The sequence below is a fragment of the Rhinolophus hipposideros genome, assembly GCF_964194185.1.
Source record: "Rhinolophus hipposideros genome assembly, chromosome: 5".
NCBI classification, from domain to species: Eukaryota; Metazoa; Chordata; class Mammalia; order Chiroptera; family Rhinolophidae; genus Rhinolophus; species Rhinolophus hipposideros.
Window position 1 is genome coordinate 16,853,922 of NC_138051.1, and position 23,065 is coordinate 16,876,986.

General features: G+C 33.4%; 1 protein-coding gene across 9 annotated transcripts in view; it reads right to left on the minus strand.

Moving 5' to 3' along the window:
• MIPOL1 (mirror-image polydactyly 1) overlaps positions 1 to 23,065 on the minus strand; it is a 256,929-nt gene that overhangs the window by 70,616 nt on the left and 163,248 nt on the right. For all 9 annotated transcript variants that reach the window (XM_081047457.1, XM_081047463.1, XM_081047456.1 and 6 more), the window contains one exon: positions 17,230 to 17,324. In XM_081047457.1, the coding sequence (XP_080903583.1) occupies positions 17,230 to 17,324 (95 nt within the window). The remainder of the gene's footprint in view (positions 1 to 17,229; positions 17,325 to 23,065) is intronic.

Here is a 23,065-nt window from a genome sequence, read left to right on the forward strand (position 1 = left end):
ACAGATCAATTTGGAGAGAATGAATATCTTTGCAATATTTAGACAGAAAAGTCTTACTATTTATGAACACTGTGTATTTCTCCATTTACTTATGTCTTCCATAATTACTTTCAGCAACCTTTTATAGTTTTCAGGGGACAATGTTAAATTTATCCTTAATTTTTTCACAATTTCGGAAGTGACCATAAAAAAAATAAAATTTTAAATTTCATTTTCCAATTGTCCATTGCTTATAGATAAAAATACTCTTGAATTTTGTATATTGACCTGATTCACTTATTCTAGTAGCTTTTTTGAAGATTCCTTAGGATTTTTCATGTACACAATCATATTGTCTGTGAATAAAGACATCTTTATTTCTTTTCAATATTCTTTTTTTTTTTAATCCCACAAGAATATGGGTAACTCATTTTTTAAAAATTAGTTTTAGGTGTACAAAGCAACACAAATAATAATTAGACATTTATATCCCTCACAAAGTGATACGCCCCCAGGCTACTACCCCTCTGATATCGTATATAACTGTTACAATTCCATTGACTATATTCCCTATGCTGTACTTTACATCCAGTGACTATATATATTTATATGTGTATATATACATACACGCACACACACACACACACATACACACACATACACACACACACATAAATTATAGTTGACATTCAATATCATTCTACTTCAGCTTCAGGTACATTGCAGTGGTCATGCATGTACACAGTCTATGAATTGATCCCCCTGATAAGTCCAGTACCCATCTGATACTCTATATAATCTTTACAACATTATTGATTATATTCCCCACACTGTATTTCATATCCCCATGGCTATATTGTGATTACTAATTTATACTTTCTAATCCCTTCACCTATTTTCCTATCCCCATCCCCTCCCATCTAGCAACCATCAGTTTTTTACTCTATATCTCTGAGTCTATTTCTGTTTTGTTTTCTCATTTATTCTGCTCTGTAGATTCCACATACAAATGAGATCACACGGTGTTTGTCTTTCACAGTCTGACTTATTTCACTTAGCATAATATCCTCTTGGTCCATCTATGTTGTTGGAAATGGTAAGATTTCATTCTTTTTTATGGCTAATACTTCATTGTATAAATGTACCACAGTTTCTTTATCCAGTCATCTATCAACGGGCATTTCTGTTGTTTCCATATCTTGGCTATTGTGAATAGCGCTGCAATAAACGTAGAGGTGCATATATTTTTTTCGAATTAGTGTTTTGGATTTCTTTGGATAGATACCCAGGAATGGAATTGCTAGGTCATAAGGTAGTTCCATTTCAATTTTTTGAGGAACCTCCATATTGTTTTCTATAGTGGCTGCACCATTCTTTTCAATTTTCAATCATTATGACTTCCTACAGGAAGCTGAACTGAAGTGGTGAGTGGACATTGGGTCTTGTTCTGGATCTTACATAGAAAACATTGAGTCTTTACATTAAATGTTAGCTCTTAGTTTTCCCCTAGGTGTTCTTTATCAGTCAGAAAGAGCAACTGAATAGATTCTGAATTTCATCACATGCTTTTTCTGTATTCATTGAGAATATTGTTTTGTCTCCTTTACGTTGTTAACATGGTGAATTACATGATGGGGACATGTATAGTTCATTCTATCTGCTTTTGTTATATGAAAACATTTTAAATTCATTTAAGCTTTTAAAATGCTTTAAATTTTATGTAAACTACAGAATATATATTTTTTAAATGTAAATTTTATTTTTAATGTTTTTAAGAAAAAGTTCCAGATTTCCAAGGCTCTGTATCCCTATGGAATACAGAATCAAAATTAAATGCATGCTAGCACTGAAATTTCTGCAACTTTCTCTCAATCCCATATTGTAACACAATATGCTCCTACAATTTCTTCACTTTTGCTTATACTATTTTCTAGATTAGAATGCCCTGCTTCCTCCTCCTCTTTTCCTATTAGAATCCTATTTGTTCATACCTCAATTCCCAATCATTCCATAAAACTTTGCCTAGTTCAGTATATAATGATTTCTCCCTTCTGTGACTTCCCAAGGTCAAATTATTTTATTTAACAGCATATACCCTTATATACTCATTTGAGTATACTTTTCTTTTTTTACTTAATTATAATTTATTTGATGGTAACAATTACATATTATCTTGTTACTCTTTTTCCACAGGAAACTGCACAGTCCTTACTAGGTAGTGCGCTCTTAATACATTCATATATAACTAAAAATGGCTATTTCATTTCTAAAATGGTTAATGTTATATTAGTGATTGTGCTAGAACACTGATAAAACAACAATATCAATACCACAACAATCATTAAAAATAAATGATTCTATGGCTAAAATTACTTTCAGGCACAGTATTTACCTTTTGCAGTCTGACATACGATATAATGCTTAAAGCTTAAAGGTTCTAAAAAAAAAATCATAGGTAGTCTATAACTCCAGACATTGACTGCAGTTGTAATTTGTACAGTTTGGGTGAACACAGACAGACTGTTAAACTCCAAAGCTGGTCATATTCTTCTATCATTTTAACTTGGTCTCAGAGGTGTGGTTTCTGTGGTAAACATAACAAGCATATCCAAATCAGGGAGTAATGCTGAACTTCCCGTTTTGCCTCAGTGGTAATTCTGAGAAAGGTGGGGCTTGGGGAAGCTGTCTACTACTAGTATTATAGATAGAGTAAAAGGCCCAAGTATCAGATGGGTTAGGTAGTATTTATACTTGTTACTGGCCCTGCTGTGACCTAGGGCAAGTGAGTTCATAGCTGTGTTTCAGTTTCCTCATCTATAAAAAGGGGTAATACCTGGCAAAGATGTTGAAAGGATTAAAGAAGGTAAGGTATGTACCAAAATCCAAGATAAAAGAATTAGAAACAACTTTAGAATTACATCATTATTTTCTGAGGTAGATTTTTAAACAAAACATTGTGAGAAATAGTATATTTTGAACTTGTGCTCTCTAAGAATATGTTTTTATAAGGGTAGGAGAAAAAGGAAACATTATTTTCTAATTCTCAGATTTGTGAACATTAAAACGGCCCTATGTGAATAAATAACTTCTGAAAATAAACTTAATCAAAAAGGGCCAAATCGAAGTTCAAGCACATCATTTTGACTAGTATGTTTTCAAAGGGTCTTACAAAAAGAAAAAAATGATCCCTTCAATTCCAGTGAAAACTTGTTCCCAATGAAAAATCAAATGATTCCATTTTGCAGTCAGAATATTGTATTTTGAGCCAAAAATACTACAAAAAAAAAAAGAAAAAGTGAAATGTATTAACAGAATTACAAAGAAAAGTGAATGACAACTCAATATAAATGCAGCATAGGGATTATAATTACAATTGTTCACATTTATTAAATAGCTAAGTCTGTACCCAGGTATTGTACAAATCATTTGACATGCATTATTTCATTTGATTTTTTTCTCAGAAATAATATGAGGCAGGTATTATTACAATTCCAATTTTACAGATCAGGAAATTGAGGCTTAGAGAGGTTAATTACCTGTCAAAGTTCATCCAAGCTAGGAAGTCAGAATCTACACCATCTGTCTTACTGTAGTGTTAGCTCTGAATTAAAGTATTGTATCATACCAAAAGAATGAGTGCAAAATAAAAATTTTACAAATAAAAAGATAAAAAAAGGCCCAATTAAATCAGATTTAGAAATAAATGAAGTTTTCTTTATGCAAATTATAATTTAAGTCTATTTTTACGTCACCTTTTAATCATATTACTAATTATAAACCCCAAAATAATATCTATTAAAAATAAAGTCAGGACATAAAGACTAATACTTGACTCTTTGGTTTCACCTGAGTTTTCAGGTAAGAGTGGAATGAATACATAGGTGGTTACTTGAATTTGAATCTTATACAACAAAACAAACAGAAAAAACAAATGAAACCAAACCAAATAGAAACATAAAATGTATACAACTTAATTATGAGCCAACAGTGTGTCCAGCTTTCTAGAACAAAATCTCAATTCTCACATTTTTTTATATAATTGATTTAGAAAATTTTCATTTTTTACAGTTCAGAACAGCTAGCCAAGCTTGAAAGGAAAATTAAACTTTCCATGGATTAAAGTGAATTAAAACATTTAGGAGATAAATAATGTCTAACAAAACTAACCTAAAAAAAAATCCCTAGGCTTTTGAATTTCTTGATTATTTCATATAGTAACTGAATATTGTTTATTTCTGATCTAATCAGAATCAGGTATTTGGGGGAAATAACTGGAACTATATTAACAGGATAGTGATAGTCATAAAGCCCTTATAATCACAAAGGGAACCGGATATACTGAACATTTAAAACTTAAGAACTAAGTAAAATAGTAAATTAAACCCTAACAAACTCAGAAGTTTCATAAGTATCTTAAGTTTGAAACAGTAAGAGGAATAAAATATTTTTATTTTGACCTGAGTGTATAAAACAAATTTTTGTTTGGAATTATGGGAAAAACATTTAATTAAATCTGTTTTCACCTTTGCTAATTTTTGGAATATCAATTTAAACTTCAGAGAACTACTTCATGATTAATAGAGTGAAAACTCTAACTACTTAATATATAATTGAGACGGGAATATTTACACATTTAAATGCCTACCTGCAGGTAAACATTTATCCTTTTGGGAGAGGCCCAGGTGGAAGAGACCCATGGCAAAATGACAACGTTAAGTCCCGGATATCTGATTGTACTGCCAGTGACACCCAGTCTTAAAAATATTGCTGGATCATCAGCAGCCTCAGTCAATATTTACTAAGCTCTTTATGACAGCAGTAGCTTTAGAAAGTTTACAGAAATCAACAGTAGCTCAAAGACCTCAGTTTATTATATCTTGTTCTATATGTTAACATTGTTATTTATTGTATTTGCAATTAATGAATCAGAATGTTTCTGAACGAAGGTCTTCCATTATTAGTTATTATTTCCATTTGTCAAATGTTTTAAACTAGTAGTTTAGATTCTTTAATCTAAAACTTTAATGCAATTAATAATGTATCTATGTCACATATAGACAGGAAAGAGAAAACATGTATAATTCAAATATAAATCTAATTGTACTGAGTAAAGTCTCTTGAAATATAAAGGAATTCTTTTCCTTTCATTGTCATTTCTGGCCATAGCTAATGTTCAGCGTATTGAACTTTTAAAAAAGGCACCTTTTCCCCCACTAACCTGTCATGGATCCCTGTTCCTGCCAAGTGGCAGAAGAATGTTAAGATGAATATTTCTTTTAAAGTTGCTAATATTCTTCTTAACACTTTATTTTTTAGAAGCATTTAAATTTTTGAAATGTAAAGTACTTTAAAAAATAGTTTAAAATATTTGGCAAACTTAAAACTTAAGTGAGGTTATCATTTATAGGTATTTAATCCATGATGTAGGTGAATTTACTTTGGGTTGTGTTTCCTTATATATCTCATCTTTTTGTAAAGCACAACACTAATAAAAATCTACCAAAGAAAATGAACTTCATTATCATACACACACACACACACAGATATGCAGGCATTACAGATTTATTTTTTCATAGATGCTTTTTTATTTCTAGTTATTACGGATAAAGGTATTTTTAAAAATTACAAACTCTTTTTCATGTAAATTATACATACACATAAAAAATTCAAATACTTTATTAGGGTACCTCCTCTCACTCAACCCACATATAATAACTGTTAGTTAGTCCCACTTCCCAGAAAACCTGCTGTTAAATTTGTGATGTATCACAATGCTTAAGCATATATTCATTCAGTAAGCTTTTACTGACCATTAAAGATGTGCCAAACAATGATTCAGGTGTAAGATGCAGTGGTAAGTAAACAAAATCCTGTCCTTGCAGAATTTAATTGCTAGAGGAAATTCCATAAATACCATATAGTGTCATACAGGCATGTCTATCATGAAGAAAAACACAGGAGGGTGACAAATAGAGTGGTACAGGGAGGGGGCAGGCTATTTTAGGTATTGTGACCAGGGACATGTAAGCAAAAAGTTGAACAAAGTGAAGGAGCAGATTTGTGACGTTTGTGGGGGCAGATCACTCCAAGCAGAGAAAAAAGAAGTCAATACCCTAAGATGGGAGCATTCTTAGGATGTTGGAGGTAAAGAGGTCGCTAGGGAAGCGACAGTGAAGCAAGAGGAGAAACATGGTAAGAAATGAGGTTAGAGAGGTAGTCAGGGGCCAAGGCATGTGCCTATGTGTACAAATATTCTTTTTATAAATAAATAAGATCACACCATACATACACAGGTACAATCTTAAATACCTATATGACAGAGGCATATGATTTTAAATGCATGAAGTAGGCAGGATGGGAAATGTGGTGAGATGATAGTACATACTCCTTTTAGAGAGAGTAGCTTTTACTTTACCCATTTTTTTTTTTAGCCTCAAAATAATTGTTGAAATGCACAGGTGTGATGGTTAATTTTAACAGTCAACTCATTTAGGCCATGGTACCCATTTCTATCAGCAATATGGGTGGGCCTCAGCCAATCAATTTAGGGCTTTAAGAGAAAGACTGAGACTCCCTCAAAGAAGAAGGAATTCTGTGTCTTGGGACTTACGACTGCAACATCAGCTCTTCCCGGGCTCTCCAGCCAGCTGGCTCGCCCTGCAGATTTTGCACATGCTAGCCAGCCCCACAACTGCATGAGCCACTTCCTTAAAATAAAGCTCTCTCCCTGTATAAATACAGTATTGGTTCTGTTTCTCTGAAGAACCCTGACTAGTACATCCCCACACCTCTGCAAACAACTAACAGAGACTATGGACTAGGTCCCTGTAAACTCCAGTCATTTCATTTAACACTGAATTATATGCACAGCACAGACTACCACTCAGTAGAAGAAACTTTTAATGTGAAGAAACTTTCAATCTAGTGTTAATTTTGATCACTTATTCATTTGTTTGGCAAATATTTACTGAAGTCCTAGTAGGAGAATTAAGAGAAATATTCACGCAACTACTACACAGGTAAGCCTGAGTGAGCCACTGTGAATAACTATGATAGTTTTAGGTAGAATGAGATCACTTCTGGTTGAGAAGATCAGAAATAGATTAATGGAATAGTTGGTATTTAAATTGTGTTCTGAAGGCTCAATAAGAATATGATAGGCAGAGATGCAGTATTCCAGGAGGAATTGGTGACATATGGGAAAGCACTGAAGTAGGAAACTTCACAGTGTGTCCTGGAAATAGTGAATGACGCATTTTGAGATTCCAAATAATAGTCAATTTAGCATAACAAACATTTGTTGACTGCCTATGATGTGAGGCAGTGTATTGGCATCGGTGACACAAATATGAATGAAATAGGAAGGCAAAAAGATCACTGATGAAACATTAAATCTGAAAGAATTGGCGGCAATATCAAGGGTTTATAAATGTCAGGTTAAAGAGTTTGGAATTTATTCTATAGGTAAGGTGGTATTAAATACAGTTGATGGGTAAGTGAGAGGTTGAAAAAAATGTTTCAGAAATCTTAAGAGGAGTAAGGAATGCAGGTAAGTACATGAAGTAGCAAGAAAAGCCTAGGCATGAAATTATATACGTCTGGTCTCAGGTAGGAACTTTGAAAAATAAGAAGGCAAAAGTAACAGACATTGCAAGAAAAAGAAAAAACTAGCAAAATTTGGTTACTGATTGCATGTGTGAAAAAGAACCAGTCAAAGATTACCTATGTAGAAGGCAACGGACACCTGTGGAACTATAGTAATAGTTATTCTGAGTACCAAGACCAAGGGAAACACTTTACTTTTTTATCTAACAAAATACAAAATTAATTTATTTCAAGCTAATAGAAATAATGTTAGTAGATGGCAAACCCCAGGATTTATACTTGGCAAGCCCAATCTATCTCTGGGTCTTTGGCTAACCACAATGATTACATGGCAACACATTTTATAAAATTCTCTTAAAAGAAGAGGCTGGGTCGTTTTATAGAAAAATGGAGAGCAGTTGAAAGCTATACATGTTGAATTTTAGTTTTATTCTTGTAATTGACTGTTAGAATAAAGCACAGAAAATAGTGAAAGTTAATAGCGCAAAAAATGTTCCTCTGGATACAAAGTCATAGAAGATATAAAATGTTTGAGTAGAAATAGCCTCTTTATTAATTTAATTGTTGTCTTATATCTCAAAAAATAATACTTTCATGTTATCAATAATACTATGAATATATTTCCTTTGTACAATGCTTTACAGCTTTTAAAAACATTCAAATATATCATCTCACTGATTTGCATAATAAGGTCATATATATTATCTGTTTACAGGTAAAAAAACTGATATTCAGAAATTAAGTAACTTACTAAATGTCATATTCTGTAAGTTGAGAGGAGGAAGGAAATAATTTTTAATAATTATATTCGAAATCCCTGGACATATAAAAAATGAAAACTTTAAGGTTTTTTGTTGTTTTTTTAAACTTCATTTTAGTTTTCTTTTTGTTTTGCATTTCAGAGCCACCAAGAAATATATGTGGTGACTTGAATAGTAAAGGTGAAGCCAGCTGTACATTAAAAAGAACTTCAAAATAGGCAAAACTTAATGGTATAAGAACATTAAAATTTCTTTAAATTATGGGCCTTGGGTATAGAGAACATTTTATGAATTTGTCATCAAAGGCAAGACAAGTAAAAGCAAAAATAAATGAAGGGGAGTACTTGTGTATCAAACTAAAAAGCTTGTACACAGCAGAAGAAACCATTAACAAAACAAAGAGGCAACCCACCAAATGGGAGAAGATATTTGCAAATGACACCTCCAATAAGGGGCTAATATCCAAAATATATAAGGAACTCATACAACTCAATAACAAAAAAATAAATAATCCAATTAAAAAATGGGCAGAACACCTGAACAGACTTCTCCCAAGAAGATATACTAACGACCAATAGATATATGAAAAAATGCTCAACTTCACTAGCTCTTAGGGAAATGCAATTCAGAACCACAATGAGTTATCACTTCACACTTGTTAGAATGGCTATTATCAAGACAAGTAATAAGTGTTGGAGAGGCTATGGAGAAAAAGGAACCCTCATACACTGCTGGTGGGAATGTAAATTGGTGCAGCTACTATGGAAAACAGTATGGAGGTTCCTCAAAAAGTTAAAAATAGAATTACTATATAACCCAGCACTCTCTCTTCTGGGTATCTACCTGCAAAATCTGAAAACATTTATCTGTAACGATATACTCGTATGTACCCCTATGTTCACTGCAGCATTATTTATGGTGGCCAAGACATGGAAACAAATGAAGCGTCCTTCGATAGATGATTAGATAAAGAAAATGTGGTACATATACACAATGGAATACTGCTCTGCCATAAGAAAAGATGAAATACTGCCATTTGTGACAACATGGATGGATCTTGAGATTATCATGCTAAGCAAAATAAGTCAGACAGAAAAAGTCGGGAACCACATGATTTCACTCATATGTAGGATATGAAACTGAAAGCAACAAATGAATAAGACAAACCAACAAACAAAAACTCACACACAGACAACAGTTTAGTGGTTACCGGAGGGTAAGGGGGGAAGGGGAAGTAAAAGAGCGTAAAGGGGGTCAAATATATGGTGATGGAAGGAGAACTGACTGTGGTTGGTGAACACACAATGTGACATATAAATGATGTATTATAGAATTGTACACTTGAAACCTATGTAATTTTACTAACCAATGTCACCCCAATAAATTTAATAAAGATAAATTTTTTAAAAAGAGAAAAGAACAGTTCTTGATTCTAAACATCACTAAACAAAAATTGAATATACCTCATATAAAAGGGTGACAAATGTCACAAAATGTTAGAATTAGAAAAAGCCTCCAGCGTCAAAGTTAAAGAAACTGAAACCCAGGAAGCTTGGAGCTTGACAATGTTTTTTTCTTTTGATTACTGCTTTAGCAGTATGAGACCACAACACAGCTCCATGGAGAGTTAACTCCTGTACAAAATATATATGTAACAAAATTTGTATGTCATGGGGTAGTCCAATTAGCACAGATGATTAGAACATAGAACGAATGAGTCAGGATCCAGTGTTTAACCCGTCTGGATGAGAGATTTGCATTGAAAGAAATGTTGCTTCATGGCTGGAGTCGGCATGCTATAATCACTGTTGACTGTCTTATCAATGTGTCATTCTAACTAAGTGAACATATGGTTCAACAAAAAACTATCACCACCATAAAAAAACCCAGCCAGATCCTAGTGACAGTAATATTTCTGATTGCTAAGAATAGCATACATACAGTCAAGAAGTGTATATAAGAACTCAAAGACCCATACTAAATAAAATTTATAAAAAGAATGCAGAAAAAACTTTAGAATTTCACTCTCATTTTTGATATAATTTTACATGGCCTCTATCTTTATGGCATCTATGACTTTGACATGTATATTACAAACCCAGTAAATAGGGTTCACGTTTAGTCCAGTTTTCACTGTGTCAAACACATAAGTATACTATTTAATTATTAAAAAATACTAGTACAATTATAGAAAATATACTACCTTAAAATATGGAGCATTCTATTGAATAGTTTTGGTCTAAAATGTTAACTTTACTATGTTGCGAAAGGCATTACAGCTTCCCACAGGGAATCACCCATAAAATAATAAAAATTAAAACAAACTACTGTTATTATAAGTAAGTATATTAAATCCTAGTCTATTGGCACCACACAACAGGATCTAATTCTTATATACACATTTGAATTTACATTCTTTAAGCAAAAGAAAATATAAGGAAGCACTATAAAATTAGCCAACTTTGAAACTTAGGCATTCTCTCGATTAGAAAAGAGTTTGTTATTATTATGCCTCCTGAACTTAGGAATGCAGCTCTACAGGTTTACAACAACAGGAAAAAATCATTACCAAATACATATCTAACCTGTACAAGTTTAAGACTCTTCCCTGATGAAACTGTTGAGAGTAAAGAAGCAGCTGAAAAGGAACTTAGCAATCGGCAAAGCCACCAGGAGGTATTAATACTTTACTAACAGCACTTGTATAATAAGTGAACTTTATTTTCACACTTCATATTGGTATTCCTCTCCTGTTATCCCTTCTGCTTAATGTGAAAGAGCTGTCAGTTTTAATGGTAAGTTAACCATCCCTACCCATCCACCTCACTTGCCCCGTCCCTAACTCTGCCAAAAGGCCGCCGTTTCCTTTTCTTAGTACTGTCTTCTAAAACTCAAAGGAAACAAACAGAATAGAGAAACTCAGAAAAATATACTCCCATAGTCCTTATTTCCAGAGTGGGAAATGGAATGCATATAGTAACAGTAGCTCTTAGCATAACCCAGCAAGAGAAAATAATTTTTTGGGGAAAAAAATCACTAATTGGTAGAAGGCAAGGTAAATGAATCATCAGCATATCTTCATCTGCCCCTAAAATTAAATATCTTCCTCTTCTTTGGCTGTTGGAAAGCTGACGGCCAGACTTCTTGATGCTTATACTTTTGCTGTTTTCATGGTGTACGTGCAAACTGTATACTGACTCTCTCCTGGTTCCAGCCTCTGTCCTATTCCTATAGTTTTCTTAGCTATTTTCTATTAATTGGTAAATAACTTCCTTTGGTATGACAATATTCATGTATATATATATTTGTACATGTAAGTATAAAACTGATTTGAATAACTCTAAGAGTATTTTTTCTTAAACTTTGCTAAACAAAATCCATTATGATTTCTTTATACACACACACACGAAAATTACAAAATTAGTCTTGGTTTTCTTCACATAAAAATGGAACTTTTTCCCTGTCCTCTCTAACACAGGAAAGTTTGAGGAAAAATTTAATAGCTGTATAAATTCATTGCTTTATTTATTGATTCATAACCACCATCTATTCATGTGTGTAAGAAATATTGTTTACTTCCATTTAAATCAATTTAAGTCAGAATGTGAATTTCCAGGAAATTTAACTTTTGCTGTTTCTGGTAATTGCCTCTCCCCTTCTAGAGTTTTATATTCCAGGGATCTTCCCTTTAATCCATTTAAAATAAATTTCGTATATCTTCACAGAACGTTCTCTGTACCTTTTAAAAAAATTGTGCTAAAAGAACATAAAACTTACCATTTTGACTATTTTTAAGTGTAATATTCAGTGGCATGAAGGACATTCACAATGTTGCATAACCATTATTACTATCCATTTTCATAACTTTTTCATCATCCCAAACAAACTCTGTACCCATTAAACAATACCTCCCCAGTTTCTCCTTCCCCCAGCTCCTGGCAACTCCCATTTCCTCCCCATCCACCAGCACCTGCTAATCTGTGCATATTCTACTTTCTGTCTCTATGAATATTCCTATTCTAGGTACCTCGTAAAAGTGGAATCATACATTTACCTTTTCTGTCTGGCTTATGTCAACTGACCCTTATGTTTTTTTTAAGGGTCATCCATGTTGTAACATATATCAGAATTTCATTCCTTTTTATGGCTGAATAATATTCCATTGTAGGTATACAACACCTTTGTTTATTCATTTCTCTGTTGATGGACATTTGGGTTGTGTCCACCTTTTGGTTAATGTGAACAATGCTGTTATGAACACTGGTGTACAAGTATCTGTTTGAGTCCTTGCTTTCAATTACTCTGGGGTATATACCTAGATGTGGAATTGCTGGATTATATGGGAATTCTAGGTTTAACTTTTTGAGGAACCACCAAACTGTTTTCCACAGCAGATGCGTCATTTTACACTCCTATCAACAAAAGTTCTCTGTACCTTTTTGTTTTATAGAAATGTGGATTTCCCTGAAGGATGCCTTTCCTATTTTTTGTGAGATACCACACATTTTTCTGTGTATCACTCCATTGATATATAGAGTGACATATACCTATAATGTCACTCTTTATTTCAACATGTAGCTTTTATCTATCGTTAGATCATTTTCTGTAAAGGCACTTACAGTGAGTACTCTAACATATGCCTATATTTTCAGAGACTATATCCAAATGGGTACTTAATACAGTGGTACTTCAGTTTTCGAACGTCTCCATTGACAAACATTTCGGTTTATGAACGTCATAAATTGTATGGATCAATGGCATCATTAGATAGTAAAATTCATGCTAAATTTGCAGTTTTAGGGGTTGATTTTAAAGGTCTGGAATGGATTAATTCATTTTACATTACTTTCTATGGGGAAACCGTGCCTCGGTTTTCGAATGTTTCAGAACGCGAACGGTGTTCCGGAATAGATTATGTTCGAAAACTGAGGTACCACTGTACTTTAGTTTCCTAAATCTTTGACTTCATAGAGACCCTCACCTTCTCTCAATTTCAACTGTCCACTTCAATGGCAACGTCTTAAACATCGTCATTGCTCAGACTAATTCCTTCACCTCCCAGATCTGAAATAGCAACGTTCAATTTTCTGATTACAACTTCTAATCCTTTCAGCTCTTAATTTTTTTTTACTCCCTCTTCATTTACTCTGTAATGTCCTTAAGATTTATGATTTCTCCTTTTCTCTCAGCATACATGTCCTTTCAATTTTATTTCCTGTCCTATTTAGCTTAGACTATCATTCATCATTTCAACAACTCTTCTGCTAGTGGACCCTCCACCACTCTCCTGCAAATTCATATTCCTGAATCATTTTGATCCTTTGTTTTCTAAGCTGCTCTACAAGGACAGCTGATATACTAAATTACACAGCTGCACAAGCTAGATCTCCTACAAATTGATGGCATTCATTCCCAGAAGAGTCTTCAGGATTGTGAGTCTGTTCTTGTCTCTATTCGGTTCTGTCTCCCACTCCCTTCAGTAGCTATTCTGAATTATTCCTTTCAAAGCCTCTTGCCTTCTCACTTCAGAAACTCACATGGATCTTTACAGGAAAAAAAAAGAAACTATTAATTAGCAACTGAAATTTATTTACATTCACAGTTATTCTCATCTCCTTCACTCCTGTCTATGAGAACAAGATGACCATCTTTCTGTCCAGGACAAACTCTTCTGCAGATTCCAGATTCTCTCTCATCGTATTTCTTTAGGAATCCTGATCCATAATAATTCTCTCTACTGGCTCCTTCCAATTAGTTATAAACATGCTCAATTAGCTGCCATTTTTCAAAAACAAAATCTGTAATCTATCTTCCTTTCTTCTCATTTGTCATTAACATCTTTCTTATTCTAGTTTCTTCAAGGACCACTCTCTTTTCTAAATTACTACTATGCTTCTTCACCTCTAGCCACTCTTCAATTCACAGAAAACTGGCTTCTGCATCTAATCCTCTATTGAAACTACTGCGAGATCACTAATGACCCCTTAATTTCACACAATAAGGATACTTCTTGTCTTTATCTTAACCATTCAGCAACATTTGACTTTTTTTTTAAACTTTAAAATCTCCTTCCTTGGCTTCGGTGATATCATGGCTTTTGATCTCCTCCCACCTACCTCACAGACTCTTGTTGTAAAAAGAAATTTATCTTTGCACTGGTTTAGCACTAACAATAAGCCAGATACTGTGCTAAGAGTTGTACACACGTAAGACAACTCTACGAGGTAGGTACTATAATTCTCATTGTACAAAAGGGAAGTGGTTTTGTAAAGTTACACAGACGAGGCTGTCTAACTACAAATCCCAGTAGCTTCACTATATGGCCAGCAATTTTTTTTTGAAGTAGCAGTGAGAGGGGTACTTTGAAGCATTATCTTTGAGCCAATAATTGTGAATTCTTCATATAGAAGAGATCACTTAACTCTGTTAAATGCATGTAGATTCAAAAAAAGTCTTTGAAACACAACTACTTAAGCTTTATAATTTTCAAACTCTCTCAATAATCTTCTGCACTTAGTAAAGAGAAGGAGCAGCAAGAATTGGCAGTAAGGTGTCTTTTCCACAAAGTAATGTCAGTTCATGCAAGGTTATCATATGCCTCTTAGGATTCTTGGACACTGTCACTTTATTGACAGAGCACCTGCTGTCCTATCTCACAAGGATGGCAGAAGTTTCCATAAAAATTCTCCTGTCTATGGGGTGAAGCTACTCTGTAACACACTGAAGCATCTAAAAGTCTGGGCACAAATCACACACTATTTGTAAGTTTTAATAATGGGTTTAATGCATGTCTCTATTATTCTGCCAAGAAGAGACCCTAATTTAATGCAGCTAACTGAAATGTGCGTGTGAAGTAGTGGCCCTCAAACTTGGCTGCACATGGGAATTTTTAGGGAGCCTTAAAACACACCAGTAGCCCAGTACTACCCCAATTGGTAATTGGTCTGCTACGGGATGGGGATCAGGACTTTTAGAGGGTCCTCAGTAACTCTAAGGCACAGCAACAGTCAAGAAACCACTGGTGTAAAATACAAGGAAAGACTATCAATTCACTCTGTAGGTTTTTTTAAAAAAGGGTGGGTGGGTGGGATGTCTTCATCCACTATCAGGGTTCTGCTTACCTACACGGTCACATATGATTCTAATTGCAAGCAAATGATTTCCCACGGCCATCAACCAACCAAACATACGTACTATTTGATAACTGCATTAGTTTCCCAGGACTGCTATAACAAAGTACTACAAACTGGAGGGCTTAAAACAACAGAAACTTATTGTCTCAAAGTTCTGGAAGCTAAAAATCCCAAACCAAGATATCTGCTGGGCTTTGCTCTCTCTGACAGCTATCAGGGAGAATCCTCCCACACCTCTTCTAGCTTTCGGTGTTTACTGCCAATCTCTGGCATTCCTTGGCTTGTAGATGGATCACTTCAGGGACAAGTTATCTTCTCCCTGTGTCATTACAGGCTTCCCTCTATGTATGTGTCTCTGTGTTCAAATTTCCATTTTTTTATTAGACCAACAATCATATTGGGTTAGAGCTCATGATAATGACTTCATTTGATTACCTCTGTAAAGATGCTACTTCCAAACGAGGGCATATTCTTAGGTACTAGGGGTTAGGACTTCAACATATCTTTCCCAAGGGACACAGTTCAACTCATAACAATAACTTACTACTATATATGTCAGTAAAACTGCTCCAAAGCAGGATTCTTAACTTAGGGATGGGAAAAATTTTTTCATCTCTCTTTTTCACTAAATCTCATGTAAATACAGCATTTCCTACAATTATGAATATCAGCAACAAACTACAATAGTAACTATTAGTGGTTCTTGAGAGTTTACACACATAGAAAGCACTGGTATTTTCATGTTACATTTCAGTGTTTGTAGCTATCCTAAAAATACCATTTACGGTCATCACTACTTTGAAATTATAGTCGTCAACAGACTTATTGCTAGATCTAGTTCTGTAATGTATTAATAATGACACACATATATATACTAATATATCATGAGATAACACTTTCATAATTGTATTTCAGTAAAACTGATTTTGATTTATTGCATTTTATGCACTTAACATTATTCTGAAAGGAAGGCCAAATTAAAAAAAAAAGTCTTTCAATAACCTACAGCTTCTGGTTAGTTAGTGAATTCTTACATTCCAGTCTTGAGATTTTTAACCTCAGTAAGTTATCAAAGAACATACAGGGCATTGTACATAATTTTTCAAACCTTTTTAAAAACCATGACCCAAGTGAAAAGATATATTTTATACATAGTCCAATACACAATCTTACCTCTCTCTTACACAACACAAAACAAAGTATCACAAGTAGTATTTACCTTTACACTCCAAGAGATGCACTGTGACATTTCTATATTCTATTTCTTTTCGTTAAATAATGCCAGTGTGACCTACTGAATTAATTTTACAATAACTCTTATAGCATAAACTAAGTTAGTCTTAAAAATCCTGTGTTGGTATTCCTTTAGAAACTTCTCATATTATAGTATGTGAAAGGCTGTTATTATTGATATTTATGTACTACTTAAAAAAATATGTCATCATTCAGAGGTGGCATTTAGATGAGCAACAGCTGAACAGCTAATCAGACTCTATTTTAGACAACTGGTTATGAGTTATATAAATTTTACAAATTTCACGGGAGTCTAAACTTAAACTTTACCAAATGCAGGAAGGGAAAGAGGTAAAATAATGAACATTTTATACCTGAATCATTTTAAAATTACAAAAATGTTTTAAGTGCATAATGTTCAATCTCATTGAGGTATTTCCTCATTTTACCACTATAAAATCGGGTAGAAGCATTTTCCAAACCAACATTTATTTATGCCCAGGCTAAAAGGAATTTACCTGTAGTAAACTCGAAGTGTCTGGATTTCTTCTTCCAGTTTTTTGTATTGTTGAACTGCAGTTTCTCTGGCTTGTTGCATAGCTAACAACTTTGCCTGTAAGTAATCAATATTTTAAGAAATTTAGTATTAGTTTGGTATGTTAGAGTACAATAGTATGAATAATAGTCTCAAATTTCTGGTTGCTTTAAACAGATCAGCATTTTTAGTATTGCATAATTTACCACAAAATAATCCAATTATATTAATAACAGAAATGCTAAAAGACAAGAACATATTAAATTTACCAACTTTGCTCATTACTAAACTTCAACCTTATTCATCTGTATCATCAGATATATGCCCTTCTGCAATGTTTGACTTTATACACAGAATTCAGAATGTGGAACATGGGTTCAGAGCATAGAGATAAGCACACTGGGTGTTTCAGATACAAATTTAATGTGGCTCCACTGCCTGATCACACTAGATTTTCTTTTAACTTTATTAATAGTAAAACTCAGAAAATTCTAAATATGTTGTTAAGCCATCTTTGATATTTAACATGAAAAAAATACACAAGACTGATTCTTACAGATATGATTTAACCTTTTCAATTCCTTTTCTGCAGGGGAAAAAAAATCTCTACAGGGAGAATGGCAGCAATCTTGAATGTTAAAGATATTATATTCAAGAAATGCTATTGTGTCCCTCTGCCTATAGCATTCTAATTCTAGATGGTCTGCGAACAGTTTTTCAAAAGGATTCAAACTAGTAATTTTGAAAGAAATGCCACCTTTCAACTATCATTCCCACTGGATTTCAGGCATAGCCAAAATGTTTTCAACATAATTTTTAAAATATGGTACTGGTAAACCAGGTTTCCGTTTTATTTATTCAAAGTTTAATTTGCATGAAAAAGTTGTCTTTCACTTTAAATGGTGTTTGATAGACAACACAGAGCAAATTGTTATCGCACACCTCACAAACTACCCTAATGGCAGTCGAGGCAGAAATTCACTAATTTTGCTGGACTCAGATGATTTCATTGGAATTATTTTCCTTTATAAGAATGAAGGCATAAGACAAATTGTGAAATCCTGATCATAGGAAAATTAATTAGTGTAATATTTGTGAACAGTAGACAATGACACTTTTCTATTTTAAAAATGGAGAATTATAAAAACATGCAGCAGTTTGGATCTTGGTGTATATATTTGGCACTAAATTAATTTGTTCTTTGTCTTGACTAGCAAATTCTAACAAAGAGTAACTTTAAATTTTGATGTTTGAATGGTTTAACATGCCAAATTCTAGAATGATAGATGAAACATACTCAAAAATTATTAAAAAGCATTTAAAATAAAACTAGTTGGCTGGTTCTTGATACCAATAATTAACAACTTTGCCAATTTTCAGTGCACTATAAAATGTGATAGTGGCAAGTCAAAAAGAATCACACAAAAAAGCATGTATCACATTTAACTTACAGAGCATCAAGATATCCTACAGCACGTATTTAAAGAATACCAAATACTGGACAGGTAACAGAATTCACTAAATAAATATGTTACCTTAATTGATTATTTTGAAGTTTTTTACCTGGTACTTCTGGGGGGGTGGGAAACCAAAACCAAAAATAAACCTAACAATGTTCTGGCAGGAAAATGCCATCATGAAAATTCTGCCTAAGAAATTTCTACAATGAAAATGATACCTTGAAAACTTGACTTAAATTGCTGTGCTTTGCATAATATTGAACAGTTCACTTCTCTTCCCACAGTTACTTGGCTAGGAAGATTTGGTGTTGCTTCATAGCAAATTCACTTACTTTATTAATTCCAAACATCTAATCTTCTGTCTAAACCCTGGTGACTACTTTCAAAGCTATTATAAACTTTCTGGCTTTACAAACTCCTTCCTCTACTTTATCAGATATGTTCTTATCTGGCCAGCACATCTTTTATGGGGAAACACCCTTACCCTATGCCACAGTGATCCTGGCCATTCCTGGGGGCTAGGATGAACACATTTTATATAAGTTCAAATACAGGACTCTAGCCCCTAGCCCCCGAAGAACACTAAATCCTGATGACATCATTTGTACCTCAGGATCCCCGAATGCCAAACGGATCCAGATTCCTTTCTTGGACTTCCTGGGTACATTAATCCACTTTTTTTCCTTCTGGCTTAGACTAGTTTGAGTTGGATTTAAATTATATGTAATGTAAGAAAACATAACTAATTGAAAGGTGCTGTTTACTTCTATTGCATTTCCTAATTTCATTATTAACAGCATACAATTACATCATGTTACAAGTCAAAAATATTTCATATCACAAACATGAGAAAATTAGAAACAAGCTTTTTTTCCTGTTTTCCTGCTGTATTTTCCACATTTTTGGCAATTTCATAAAAACTGCATGCATTCATTTCTGTCTATACTCACATAAAAAATAATAAAACTCAAAGTCTAAGAAATATACAATGTTAAGTAAATCTTTCTGTTACCTCCAACCTGCAGTACTACAAATCCCCTCTCCTGAGATTACGGAGAGAGTCTACATTTTTACATATATTTGCAACTAAATATACCTATTTACAGTATGATGACATTCTTTATACAGTTATAAACCTTGTTCTAAATTGAAAAACATTCTGTGCTCTTTTGCTTCCTAAAGAAAAAAAAATCCTGTACCCCAACCCATGTATCACACACATTAGTCACATGCCCTCCTTCCCCTCCCATCCCCAAGTGAAACACTTTCATGAATTTTGGTTCATCATTTTCAAGAATATTTTATTCCTTCACTACATAGTTATATACTTATAGATAATACATTTTATTGTTAATAGGTTTTCTTGTGTTTTTTTTTTTTTTAATTGGGGAAGGGGAACAGAACTTTATTGGGGAACAGTGTGTACTTCTAGGACTTTTTTCCAAGTCAAGTTGTTGTCCTTTCAATCTTAGTTGTGGAGGGCGCAGCTCAGCTCCAGGTCCAGTTGCCGTTTTCTAGTTGCAGGGGGCGATCTCTTGAGGGAGTCGAACCAGCAACCTTGTGGTTGAGAGCCCACATTCCAACCAACAACTGAGCCATCTGGGAGATCAGCGGCAACTCAGCTCAAGGTGCCATGTTCAATCTTAGTTGCAGGGGACGGAGCCCACCATCGCTTGTGGGACTCAAGGAGTTGAACTGGCAGCCTTGTGGTTGAGAACCCACTGGCCCATGTGGGAATTGAACCAGCAGCCTTCGGAGTTAATAGCATAGAGCTCCAACCCCTGGAGCCACCGGGCCGGCCTGTTAATAGGTTTTTAAATATTAATGATTCTACATATTTTATGGACAACTGCTTTTTTGGTCAGTATTGTACTTCTGATTCTTATTGACACATGTATCCACTCTGATACCTATCTTCATACAAAATGTTCTCTGTGCACCACTATAATTAATGTCCTCATGTAATCCAGCCCCTGGCAACCACTATGGGATTTTTATCCCTATAGTTTTGCCTTTTCTAGAATGTCATATAAATGAAATCATATAGTAGGCAGCCTTTTAAAATTGGCTCCTTTCACATAATGTTTTTGAGATTCATTCAACTTATTACATGTAAAGTTCATTCCTTTATATAACTGAGTAGTAGTCCATCGAATGGATATACCACAATCTGTATATTCATTTACCAGTTGAAGGACAACTGGGTTGTTTCCAGTTTTTTGGCGGTTATTAATAAAGCTGATATAACCATTTGATATTTATGGAGATATACCTTCATTTCTCTTAAATAAATACAAAAGAGTGAAATTACTGGGTCCTATGTTTGTGTGTGTTTACATACTATATACCATAATATACCATATATATATATATATATATATATATACACACACACACATATAAATACATATATGGTATCTATATATATCATATATAACATATATATTATATACTTGTACACACACACACACACACACACACACACACACACACACAGACGGGGCACCAAAAAAATGTATACACATTTTAAGAAAGGACAACACTGTATTAAAATTATGCTGATGGTCACCACTTTGAACATCTCTTGTAATTGCGCAAGTCAAAAGTGACTTGTATTCATCTTTTGTTATCGGTATATATTGAGCATTACAAATTTAATAGTTTTTTCCTTTCTTAAAATATGTATGCATTTTTTGGCACCCTTTGTATGTCTTAAAATATATATATATATATATATATATATACATATATATATATACACATATATATACACATATATGTATATATATATATATATATATATATATATATACCTCTCTCTCCATATATACATATGTATATGTATATATGGTTGATGCAAAAGTAATTGAGGTTTAAAAGGTTAAAAAAATTGCAAAAACCACAATTACTTTTGCACCAACCTAATATATATATATATAATCCATGACACTTATATATATATAGATATATACACATATATATGTGTCTATTTTAAGCCAAAAGTCACTTAAGTTCACCCTTGCCATGTTTTATGTTTTTCATATCAAATTTTACCTTTTATATTTTGTATAGCCCTTAACTAGTTATTGTATTTATAGTTGATTTTGCTATTTTTGTCTTTTAACCATCATACTAGATTTATATGTGGTAGATATATTACCTTTTCTATATTTGCCTTTGGGTAGAATTTTCTTTCATATATTTTATTTCTAGCTATGGCCTTTTTTTTTTCTCCTTATTGAAGCCCCTTTAACATTTCTCGTAAGGGCAGCTTAGTGGTGATGAACTCTTCTAGCCTTTGCTTGTCTGGGAAACTATCTCTCCTTCAACCCTGAATGATAACTTTGCTGGGTAGAGTGTTCTTAGTTGGATATTTCTTCCTTTCAGCACTTTGAATGTATCATGTCACTTCCTTCTGGCTTACAAATTTCTGCTGAAAAAATTAGCTAATAGTCTTATGAGGTTTCCTTTGCATGTAACTAGTTTTTTCTAAGATACTTAAAAACAAAGTTATCTTCCTGCTTTTAAGATACTCTTTATCTTTCACTTTTTATATTTACATTATAATGTATCCTGGTGTGGATCTCTCTGGTCCCATCTTATTTGGGATTCTCTGCTTCCTGGACTTGGATACCGTATTTCCCCAAAAATAATACCTAGGTGGACCATCAGTTCTAATGTGGCTTTTGGAGCAAAATTAATATAAGACCTGGTCTTATTTTAATATACTATAAGACTGGATCTATAATATAATATAATATAATATAATGTAATGTAATGTAATGTAATGTAATATAATATAATATAAAATAACATAATATATAATACGGTGTCTTATACTAATTTTTGCTCCAAAAGACACATTACAACTGATTGTCTGGCTAGGTCTTATTTTCGGGGAAACACGGTATTTGTTTCCATCCTCAGGTTAGGTTTTCAGTTATTATTTCTTTAAATAAGTTTTCTGCCCCTTTTTTGTCTCTCTTTTCCCTCTGGAATTCCTATAATGGAAACGTCCATATGCTTGATGTTGTTCCAAAGGTCCATCAAGCTATCTTCATTACAAATTTTTTTTTCTTTGTTGTTTTGTTTGGGTGATTTTCACTACCCTGTGTTCCAGGTCGCTGATCCATTTTTCTGTGTCTTCTAGTCTGCTGTTGTTTCCCTCTTGCATATTTTTTAGTTCAGTTATTATATTCTTCATCTTGGTGAGTTCTGTTTGGTACTTTCTTATATTTTCTCTCTCTCCGTTGAAGTTCTGAATGTGTTAATTTAATGTTCCTCTTAGTTTGCTGAACATATTTATGACCATTACTTTGAACTCTTTGTCTCTGTTTTATCGAGGTTTATTTCTGGAGT